The following is an 11,880-nucleotide window of genomic DNA, read 5'->3' as shown; positions in this document are numbered from 1 at the left end:
TTTTGGGCTCGCTCGATCGGGTGATTTCCACCGATCGAGCGAGGCCAAAATGGATTCAGACCGAGAGCTGCAATTTTATGCTCGCTCGATCGGTAACATTTACCCGATCGAGCGAGGGGCTTTCTTTTAAAAAAAATAAAATTTTAGCTCTTGGTTTATTATTCATGTATTGTTTGATTAATTGTTAATTAATCATTTATTGCCCTAAGATGAGATTAGCAACCCGGGTCACCACAAAACAAATGTAAGATGGTTGTCAAAGGTATCTGGGAGGGAACAAGGTTGACCTTTTTGGATCATAAGGCAGATTGAAGCTAAGGATTCGTTGAATATATTTCGTCCAGCTTATACTGAAGTAATGAGTTCGCTACCCCTTATTTCACAACACCAAGCAACGACTGTTTGCTACTGAATAGTGCTCTGGCCTCAGGTGGCCGTAATCAGAGTTGCAGCAAGAAAAGTAAATTGATATATCGACAATAGTTAAACGAGTTGAGAATATTTCTTGTTTTCTTGGTTCGCTTTTTTGATAAACTTGTCACCGATTTATTGATGGCATTTCATGGAAACAATGTATCTTGCCGTCATGTAATACGATTTATTTCATCGTATGTCCAAGTGTTCACAGAAGGCCTACAAACAATGACCCACATTGTCCAGTACACATGACCAAATGAAAATTTTCATCATAAGACACATTGTATGCCATTGAGTGGGACCAAACTTAATTCTTGATTGAGAAATTGAAAATTATTATTTGCACTTGTCGTTCATGGTTTCAAAAGACGATCTTTCATTTTTGTGTTCTATGTGTTATGGTTTATGCCGGAGCGATCATGACGATAATAATTGCGGAATAAAATAATCAGAAAAAATTGTTTTTTTGGTTCTGTATGTTTGTCACTTTGCGATTTCAGTTCTTTATATTTTCAGATTTCAATTTTAGTCCGTTATCTTTATTTTTTTTTGCAATTTTAGACCTTTTTCGACGTGGCGCTGATGTGGCACCAATTCAGTGCTGATGTAGAGCTAACGTGTACAGTGCCACGTAAACATTTTTGAATAAAAAGGACCAAAATTGCCAAAAATCAAAACATGCAGGACTAAAACTGAAATGTGAAAACATAGAGGACCAAAATCGCAAAGTAACAAACATACCAGACTAAATTTGCAATTTTCTGAAATAATCAACAAGAACACCAAAGATTTACGTGGTTCACCCAATATAGGCTACGTCCACGGAGCTGCTGCAAATATTTATAATCGGATAAATATTACAAGTGTATACAAAACACTATATCTCTCACACCCAAACCCCGAGTATTACCGAAAAAATATTTTTCTAACTCACACAAGAGAACCCTCAAGAAAATACCAAGAAATCCTTTTCTTTGTTTCTTATTTCCTATGCTCTCTGATTTTGGGATATCTGAAATGAGGGACGAAGACATCTATTTATAAGCTTTCCAAAAAGTGAATATGGAAATTGTTCTCGGCCTTCTCCATTCAATTTTCAAATCTGACAACTCCTGTAGGCCTCAACATTTGACAAATCCATGAGAAATAAATTTGATTGGTGAGTTGGTCAAATATGGCAGCTGCATGTGTCTAACACCATGTATGCTAAATAGGTGTTCATAAATCATTTCAACAAAGTTTGTCCATGTCAAACACTACTCTACAACAGGCAACAAAATCTTGGCAACGGTTCATTCTTGATGTGCCAATGATCTGGGGGATGCAGATTGGTTAGTTTCTTTGGACAAGATCTTGGCAGCATCAATAAAAGCCAATGTGCACGTTCGAAGCTGGAGTGAACAAGATTTTGAACTGTCAATGAATTTTAAGATCCCCAACAAGTGATCCAATGTCTTCATACCGGAATTTTAGGTGTTATACATAATTTTATGGTTTTTCCTTGCCTGTTTCATATCACAGCTTTCCCAAGTTTGTCTTTCAATTTCCTAAGTTAGTTTTTCAATTACTTTCAGCCTTCTGTTGAATCAGAGACACATGTTGCTATTTGCCACATACACAACCACATTGTTTATTGAGTAATTCTCTCAGACGACATTTTATACATCACTTGATCGAACAACATTCAAGGTAACAAAATAAATTTGAGCAAATATCACTTTCTACAACTCAAGACATTGACTTGTTACAAATACTCTGCATATGTACATAGTGTAAATCATCAAACATGTGCATTCCATTCCACCGCTGAATTAATTATACATTCATGATCTTTGTTCGGAGTGTATCTTCAAGAGGCATTCGTGGACCTAATCAATGGAATTATCAGAGAGTGAGAAATAATCAGATGTGCATGAACTCTCTTAACGTACGCTGCTTCAACTTGGGAAAGGGGGTTGAAACGGAAACACGGAATGGGAAATGGATAATATTACTAACTTTTTGGATGGGTTCGGATTTCTTAGTTTAGCATCCACTTTTGTTGGTGTAGAATCTTTCTCTCTTATTGCCGCTTCTCTCTTGATTTTCCTTGACTCCACTTCTATTGCTTTGGCTAGAGTTTCAGTTTTTTTAATAAGCATCTGGAAAAAAAATACTTGAATTAGTGCTATTAACAATCACGACATCAAGATATGAACTAAGGGTTTGAGTTACTGTTTACTACCTTGATTTCTTCTTCTTTGGCGTTCAAAGTGTGGTCTTTCAATTCACAGGACTTCCTCAAATTTAGGACTTCTTTCTGAAGCCTGTCATATAAAAATCCTGTTACCATGTCTTCACTATCAGTATTATCAACCTCCACGTCTTTAATCTTTTTGCAGCCGTCGTTGGTGCATTTGTGGTTCCCCATTTCTCTAACTCCTTCACAGTTACCCGTTATTTGATCAAATATTACATTACTGTTTGCCTCCGTATTTTCCTTTTCGCTGTTATCATCAATAACCTTGTTCCTGGAAGCCCATAAACTTTTTCTCAACAAATTTTCTCCACAAGGATGTTTCTTTTTCAAGCCATGAGCTGATGCTGAAACAATTGAAGCTTGTTCTTGATCCCTCGTCTGCTCTGAGCCTTTAGCAATGTCGGAAGCCCATGGTAGTGATGTTGATCTCTTTTTCGTTCTATTGTTGCTTGATAAGATCCCAAATAAGTTACTGGGTTTTAAGTTTTGAGGGGATCCATTAATCTTGTTTGAAACACCAGGGACATGCCTTAAACCTTCTTCAAGTGTCTTTAGCCTCAACTTCAACTTATCCTGGGGCCCAAAAACGAGCATGTTTATTTCAACCATAAATAGGTACATATGTTTACCAAAATGGGGCTTGAAGTGTCACCTTGACTTGTGCTTCCGCATTGGCAGTTCTCTCTGAGCTGATTAGTTTTTCTTTCAACTTTTGCATCTCTGCCTAAAATCCCGAGGTCGCACGGTGTACAAATTCAATATTTGCATGTATAACAAAGTATATTAATTCTGTTTCACAGATGCTGGCAGAAACTTGAACTCGGTTTTGTTTCTACTTTCTAAGATTCGTTATCCGAATGCGTGTTTATACGGTTAGTTGTTAAGCATACCTGCAGTATCCTTCGCTCTTCTAGCCATTGCTTGACAGGCATTACTTTGACCTTCTCATCTTTCCATTCATTAGCTACAACACTTGCTACTCGGTTAGCTGAAACCTTAGCCCTTGCGAGTTCCCTTTCCAGCATCCTCTTCTCTTCCTACAAAATTGGAGAAAAATACGCGGGTCAATTTCGTGGAAATTTGTTATGTCGTGGTTTTTAGATAAAGCCGGTATAGATGGCTGAAGCACAAGATTTTACATTTAGTTCAGATATCTGTCGCCTGTAGTCACGAATAGTGTTGGCTGTTGCTCCACCAGCAAGTATGGCCCCCTCAAGCTCCATGATGGTTTCACTAAGCTTTTCAATATCTAAAACCTTCTGCCTATTCGTCTTCTCGAGTACTTTGTTCTCCTCCTGCGTTACATTAGCTTTTTTTTTTTGTTAATGTTCTCAAATCTAACCAATATTTGATTCAAAGGTTACCAGGCATATCTCGATTTGTCTCCTAAGCTCCAAGTTCTGATTCTGAACCTCTTCTACTATTAGTGCTCTTTCTAGAGCACTTTTCAATATTTTTTCTGCTTCAAGAAGTGCCGCTTCTTTGGATTTGGTGAGACGTTCCATTGCCTTCTTATCCTCTTGAAGCGCAGCAATCTAAAATGGCCGAACACCAGAAGTTCAATGCACCTTTCAACTCTAGTAATAAAGCACTCGAATGACTAGATAACGTGTTTTTTCTCATTTGAGTACCTCATTTTTACGCATCTTAAGTTCTGCTTCTAACGGAGCAATAACCAACTCAATGGGCATAGAATCATCATCCTTTTGATTGGCATAAACCCTGCGCAGAGTCGCTTCAACTGCATATTGTGCAGCCAGAGCTTCACGTTTCTCACCTGCGAGTTTCTTGATGTCCAGATTCTGCATCCAAAATACTTTACTTGTACACAATTAAGCACTGTAAAAAAATGTACCAGAAAACGAACACACACCTTCTGTTGAACAAGGCTTTCATTGATTCTTAACTTCTCTTCCAGCCTTTCTACTTCACTTCCAAGCTGTCAAATTTATTGTTCTGTCAAATTGATATAAACTCAAGATATGGATAGTGCATATATATGTATTGCATCTTCTCACGTTAAAAGTTTCAATCTCCGTTTTCTTTTTATATACATATATATGTCGAAGCGAATGGTTCGAAGTTCATTCGAGAGATGATTCTACCTCTTCCACAGCCTTATCCTTGAGGATTTCTGTTGCTCTCAGTGCTTTAATTTCTCCTTGAGCCTTCCCCAATTCCCTCTCTTTCTCTGACATTATAGTGAAATTCAGCATGCGATCATCAGTCTAAATACATGCAGATTCCACAAGGAAAAAAAATGAGAAATCAGACCTTTAAGCAGATTCTGCAGTCGATTGAGCTCCAATACAACGGGGTCTGTGTAAGAAAGAGAGCAATTAGCATCTTCTCCATTAAAACCATCCATTTTTCTTGAGCCCTTTTTAATTATGGCTCATTCACTACTTCTCTGAGTTTAAATAACAGGAATGTGTGGATCAATAACAGGTGGAGTTGTTATGGGTTTAGTATGTGTGTAGGAAAGAGGAGGAGGAAAAAAAAATAATTATTAATGGATGTTTCCTACTCCCATAATAAGAATCCATACTTGTAAGGAATTGACCGCAAAGAGAGGGGCTTTGGATTGTGATTTTCCCCTCATTTTGAAGCAAACTCTTGAAAGCAACAGCCGCCCCAGGCCGGCGTTTCCATTCATTTTTCAGACCCCTACATGTTACACAAACAGTTAAACACGGCTTTGTCTATGTTACATGGAAAGTTTTACCCACGATGTGGTTTTGCATGACATGTTTCGACACGAACATCTCATATACATGGTATATATCTATGTTTTTAATCCTGCAATTATTTTTGGAGTTTGCTAACTATTTAATTATATTCAGATTATGTTTATATATATGTCCAATAATTTGTTAGACTCGGGCAAAGAATAATGATTATGTTAATTATAGCTGCTGGATATATATAAATGGTGGGTTAATTAGTCGGTACTGCATTATTAGAAGATAGTCACTGTAAGCATGATTAATATTAGTGATAATTAAGGATAAAGATGAGGAAATCAGCCTCTATGGTCATGATTAGAAAATGTTGATGGGCACCACTAATTAAATTGCTTAAGCGTTAAACCCTCCTAAGCTTTAGCTTAATGACTCGTCCAAGAAAATGACGCATATCATTGATAGAAAATTGAAAATGTGGGTAATGCTTCGAAGCATACATAAAAATGCGAATCAAAAAATTATGTCTAATGAAAATATAATTTTATTTAAATACAATACAGTCTTGATATAGATTACAACCATATAAAATAGTTGCCCGCATTACAAACAAGATTTGAACTTGAACTCAAGTGCATTCTCGAATAAAAAAATTAAATTATTTTTTAAAAAATTTAACTAAATAAATTATAAAAACTTCTTCAACCCGAAAAGTAGAAGGAAATTTGGACGTGCCATATGGCATTACATTATTTTAATACGGTCTTTAGTTTTGGTGAGGCGACGAAGCCAAGGCTGCATTCCTACCAAGTATAATTCTTGCGTTAAATAGAAAACAAAGAAGACAGAGATATTAGATCAGTGGAGTAGAATAAATTCAATGTCTTATTGGAAATTGAAAGTGACTAATTAAATTTGGTTTCAAGCCCACAATATAATTACCTGTTGCGCTTACTCGGTTTTAGTTGGTGAATTTTGAAAATAATAATAAGTTGTTGATCAAATAAAGGAGAGTAAGTAGGAATGTGTAACCTCTAAAATGATACCATGAGTATGTAATTTAATCGTACTAGTGTCTCATTTGTGTATACCTATATAAATTCTTTAGGGATATCAATTAACAAACAGTTTTACAATTTTACCGTGTGCTATATAATTGTATTATTATCATTAATTAGTATAATATTAATGAGAGTGAGGATTAAATTGTTTTATTATCATTAGTTTTTTTTAAATACAAGTGATATTTTTTGTGATCTTTTGATAATCTTTTGTATGGTTTTTTTTTTTTAAAAAAAAAAATACCGCAGCTCAGTTTATTGTAGTTCAAAGATTAATTTAGGAAGGAATTTAACCTTTTAGAAATAAACTGCTAGCCATCCCATGAAGTGAAATTTTCAGCAATTATTATGTCATCAACTAATAGTTTATGTAAAACAACTAATACCACTCCCATCTCAATTATATAGACTTTTTTTGTATAAAAAAATTATAAAAATAAATTTATCATAATTTGAAAACTAAATAACCATATAAATATATTCAAAATATTAATTATAGTTATATATTTTTAAAAATTAATTAATTAATTTAAAAAAATATAATATTACTAAAATAATATTTTTAAAAAATTAAAAATTCCAAATAATCTTGCATATATATAATAAAATATTAAATAAGTTTTTAAAATTTAAAAACTAATTTTAAAAAAATAAAAAATTGGAAAAACCGGTTCTTGGCCGGTTCGATACCGGTTCGATCGATTCTGACCGTAAAAATGGTTTTTAGGAATAATCCAGACCAGACCAAACCAGTGATCGGTTTCGATTGAAACGTTCAGTTCTGTTCGATTTTGAAAACATAGGTTGAGACTAGGGCTGTAAACGAGCCGAACTATAGCAAAATTTTAGTGTTCGAGTTCGAGCTCGAGTTCGAATTGAGATATTCGAAGTTCGGCTTGAATCCAAAATTTTTTTTATTTTCGACTCGAGTTCGAGTTCGAGTTCGGTTCGAATATATTATATAATATTTATATAATATTATCTATATATAATATATATAATATTATTTATAATATATATATATATAAATATTATATATATTATTATATATATATATATTATAAATAATATTATATATATATTATATAAAGGTTCGCGAGCCGGCTCGCGAATATTCGAACAGAATATATTAGGCTCGAGTTCGGCTCGTATAATAGTTTGAGTTCGGCTAGAGTTCGAAAAATTCGAATTCAAATCGAATATTTTTTCGAGCCGGCTCGAAAAGTTCGCGAGCCGGCTCGACTCGTTTACAGCCCTAGTTGAGACGAAGAGATAATAAACTTTTAAAATATACAAATGTATTCGGTGATATTTATTGTGAGCTTTTGACACTCTGTGCTAGTCTAAGTAAAACACAAATCAGAAAATAGTTTTAGATGACCAAAATATTAAACTATCGTGTATGTAATCTAATAGTACTTATATTGTTTGTATTTTAAAATATGGGATAATTTTTAATTTGGTCCTCATTTTAGACCTCGTTTCTGATTTGGTCCTCCGTTCTTACATCGACCCAATTTAGTCCCTCGATTTTCGTCGTTTTTCCGCAATTGGTCAATCCGTTTAATTAAACGTCAAAACGAACGGAATGACCTGCTAAGCCGAGGGACTAAATTGGGTCGATGTAAGAACGAAGGACCGAATTAGTAATGATGAAAGGGCCCGTGTCCTGATTTAATATTTAATGATCAAACAACCAGGATTAATTAATTTAAACAGCGAAAACGAGTTAAAAATTTGCGTTTTGGGCCTATAGAAAATTCGGCATGACCTATTCGTAAATAGGACATCCCAAAAACCTGTACAACACAACCAGCAATATATATTCGAAAATAGAGTCACAACTCCAATTCACAAACCTATAGCCGCACTGGCTAGGACTAAACACATGCAGAGCCGGCAAGGCTCGGTCACACAAATACCAATTCATAACAAAGTCCAAAACTATCGATACAGATACACAGGGCATCACCCCGGCAAATATAAAACTCGCTAAACTGATATATAAATATATCTGGGAACATGACTCCAAGCTCGACTCACTGGGTACCACTAGATGACGCTCCACCAGACGCGTCAAATCCCTCTGGATAACCTGCTATGGAATCACAAACAACCACAACATAAAAAGAAAACAGGGGTCAGACCCCAGTACGAAGAACTAGAAAAATTACGACAAATATAAATGACATAAATAAAATCAAGTACATGCAATGAAATGCAATGTAATGCGTGACAGGTATCAATAGAATAAGGGATACCAAATGGAGTCCAAACGAAACGTATCACAATAATCTCAGTGGCCACCCGTGCCAGGAACGCAGCAGACCTCGAATCATCACTGCTAATCCACACACGTAGCATCGAGGGCGACAGAAGCTACCCGTCTGGCCTCGTGCTGTCATCAGGAGTATCGTACGTAGCATCGAGAGCACGGTTGCTACCCGCTCGGTCTCGTGCTAACTCAAGAGTGCACTAAATAATGTCACTCGCTCCATCGATGACTCAATACATCTCAAGAGATCAATATCAATAGCAATCAAAGGAGTCAAGCCTCAACGTGCTATGAAAAATTGTAAATGAGTGAATGCAATCATATAATCCACATAAGCACATAAAACACGTTATCACTCATTACAAAATACTTAATATCATTACATGCCATTATAGGCGTCGTAATTAAACGGTTCATACGTACCTCAACCAACACTTAATTTACCACAAAAATATCTCAAGTATTATTCGAATACTCCAATCCTGTGAAAAACCATTTATGCATATTAATTCCTAATCCTTAGTACAAATCTGAGAATTATTGAAACTAAATCTAAAAATCAAACTAACATTTCCAAAATTTCATATTTCATATCAAAGCATTCTATCAATGTCCATATATTGAATATACGACTCTTAAACGTCGAAATACCGAAATTAGAACAATCTGAATTTTTTCAAAAATTCCTACAAATTTCAAAAATTCTCATTTATATTTTCTAGAGATCTAAACACTCACTAAAATTTGAAAATCCCCAATTATAATAATCTGAAAATTCGAAATATTGCCCCAATGATTTTTGAAAAATAGTCTATACCTTCAATCAACTCCGATATAATACCTACAACCAATAATAAATCAAATATCAATCATCGAAAGTCAATTGAATCAAAATTCCCAAAATTTAAAACTCTAATCTCGAAATCTACCTCAAAGCTAAGGAATAAAGCTCCAACTAGCCTGAATAACCTTCCTCCTGCAGCAAGCGGCGATCGGCGGCGAAGCAGCGGCGAATGGCGGCGGCTGTCGGAATTCGAGCTTCGAGCGACGCGATAAAACCTTACAATATTGGTACCATAAGAAAGCTTACGTCGTGAGGATTCCAGAACTATATTTATTTTCGAAAATCGATTACCGATGGCAAAGATACAGCGATTTGAAGCAACGAGAAAAGTTTGAAATGAAAAGGAAGAAGAAGACGCAGAAGCCGGTGGAAAAGACGAGGAGAGAGAGTCGTATATATGTTTATCCATATTTAGTTTAATAGATATGTATTAGTTTAATGTGTATTTTGTTTTATTCATTCGGGATTAGAATTTAACCCGTTTCGAGTTATTTTAATTCTTGTGTGCTCTATAAATAAAATATGCATTTTAATATCGTATATAAATCGATATTTAATAATATATATTTGTAACACACAAATTAATTAACATATTAAAATCGGGTCCTTACAAATGAGGTTTAAAATGAAGGACCAAATTGGGAATTATCCCCCCATTCTAGCATTATTTTTGACTAAATGATTTTTTTATCAGTTATATTTATAAAAATATTGTTTATCTAAATAAAAATATTTTATAAGAATTCAACACATACCATATTAGTATTATTTTTTAAAATTTAAACACATAATAAAAAGTTTTGTTTATATATAATTAAAATGTAAAAGTTTAATTTTAAAAATTTAAAGTATACTCAGTAAAAATAAATAAATATTTATTAAAAAATCAAAATTAAATAAATATTAATGATGACAATATGTTTTAAATATACATTTTTTTTTCAAACATAAAATATTTTTCGAATGAACTCATCTAGGTTTGTTAATATAATTGAAAATTTTTCATAAATTCAAACAAATTAAAATAAGTCAACAACTGTTATAACAACTTCGTAATTAAAAAATAAAATTTATAATAAAAAATAATAAAAATATATTTTTATTTATGTTAAGCAATATTTTAAAAAATATTTATATAACCGATCAAAAAAATTTCATTTAATGACTCTACTTTTTTTATTTTCGTCTCCTTAATAATTTTTAAAATGGACATCAAAATCAAAATTTACAATTAAAATTTATCAATTTTGAGATAAAAAAAAATTCCAAAAAAATATTTTTATAAACTTATAATTTATTTATTATAAATGTGGAATTTTGTTTCTCAAAATTGATAAATTTTAATTTTAAATTTCATTTTTGATGTCCATCAAAAAAATTATTAAGGAGACGAAAATAAAAAAGTAAAGTCATTAAATGGAATTTTTTTGATCGGTTATATTTATAAAAATATTGGTTAACATAAATAAAAATATCTTTTTATTATTTTTTATGAAGGTTTTTCAATTATATTAACAAACCTGATGAGTTCATTCCGAAAATATTTTATGTTTGAAAAAAATGTATATTTAAAACATATTGTCATCATTAATATTTATTTTGTAAAATTTTGATTTTTGTTAACAAATATTTATTTATTTTTACTAAGTATAATTTAAATTTTTAAAATCAAACTTTCACATTTTAATTATATATAAACGAGAATTTTTTTATGTGTTTAAATTTTAAAAAATAATATTAATATGGCATGTGTTGAATTTTTATAAAATATTTTTATTTAGGCAAACAATATTTTTATAAATATAACTGATAAAAAAATTATTTAGCCAAAAGTAATGCTAGAATGAGGGGATAATTCCCAATTTAGTCCCTTATTTTAGACCTCATTCCTGATTTGGTCCTCCGTTCTTACATCGACCCAATTTAGTCCCTCGGCTTAGCAGGTCATTCCGTTCGTTTTGACGTCTAATTAAACGGATAGACCAATTGCGGAAACGACGAAAATCGAGGGACTAAATTGGGTTGATGTAAAAACGAAGGACCAAATCAGGAATGAGGTCTAAAATAAGGGATCAAAATATTAAACTATCGTGTATGTAATCTAATAGTACTTATATTGTTTGTATTTTAAAATATCATATTTTGCGAGATGAAAAATTGATTGAAAAAAACTTGATTTTAATTTTAAAATACAAAATAAATCGACCAAGTTATGAAAAAATTAATTGATAATATATAAAATTAATGGTATTTAATAAGGATAGATTTGGATTAGTGGTAGTTAATAAGGATAAATATAGAAGTTCACATATATATACCAAAAGTAGTTATTATAGTATCTTCTTGCTTTATTATATAGTAAT

General features: G+C 32.7%; 1 protein-coding gene and 1 long non-coding RNA gene across 5 annotated transcripts; both read right to left on the bottom strand.

Annotated features, from left to right (window-relative positions):
* Window positions 1–1,632: 1,632 nt before the first annotated feature.
* On the bottom strand, window positions 1,633–6,741 carry LOC140867759 (microtubule-associated protein 70-5). Of its 2 annotated transcripts, XM_073272803.1 has the most exons (11): window positions 4,931–6,740; window positions 4,762–4,847; window positions 4,530–4,595; window positions 4,288–4,458; window positions 4,021–4,191; window positions 3,796–3,951; window positions 3,547–3,693; window positions 3,309–3,380; window positions 2,642–3,229; window positions 2,416–2,558; window positions 1,633–2,285 (listed from the first exon to the last, which is right to left on the bottom strand). In XM_073272803.1, exons 1-11 carry the CDS (start codon window positions 5,022–5,024, stop codon window positions 2,267–2,269), a joined length of 1,713 nt encoding a protein of 570 aa, XP_073128904.1. In that variant the 5' UTR covers window positions 5,025–6,740; the 3' UTR covers window positions 1,633–2,266. The 2 variants fall into 2 exon arrangements, with proteins under 2 accessions (XP_073128904.1, XP_073128903.1); XM_073272802.1 differs by having other exon boundaries at window positions 1,633–2,558; window positions 4,931–6,741.
* Window positions 6,742–8,200: 1,459 nt separating this feature from the next.
* Window positions 8,201–10,014, bottom strand: LOC140864832 (uncharacterized). 3 transcript variants are annotated; one of them, XR_012144369.1, is made up of 3 exons: window positions 9,603–10,014; window positions 8,660–9,514; window positions 8,201–8,496 (listed from the first exon to the last, which is right to left on the bottom strand). It is a non-coding gene; the product is annotated as an uncharacterized lncRNA (long non-coding RNA). The 3 variants fall into 3 exon arrangements; XR_012144370.1 differs by having other exon boundaries at window positions 8,201–9,155; window positions 9,491–9,514; XR_012144368.1 differs by having other exon boundaries at window positions 8,201–9,514.
* Window positions 10,015–11,880: the final 1,866 nt, after the last annotated feature.

Source organism: Henckelia pumila, chromosome 4 (assembly GCF_033568475.1).
Source record: "Henckelia pumila isolate YLH828 chromosome 4, ASM3356847v2, whole genome shotgun sequence".
NCBI lineage: Eukaryota > Viridiplantae > Streptophyta > Magnoliopsida > Lamiales > Gesneriaceae > Henckelia > Henckelia pumila.
Note: the sequence above shows the minus strand (reverse complement) of the source record. Positions and strands in the feature narration are given on the sequence as shown.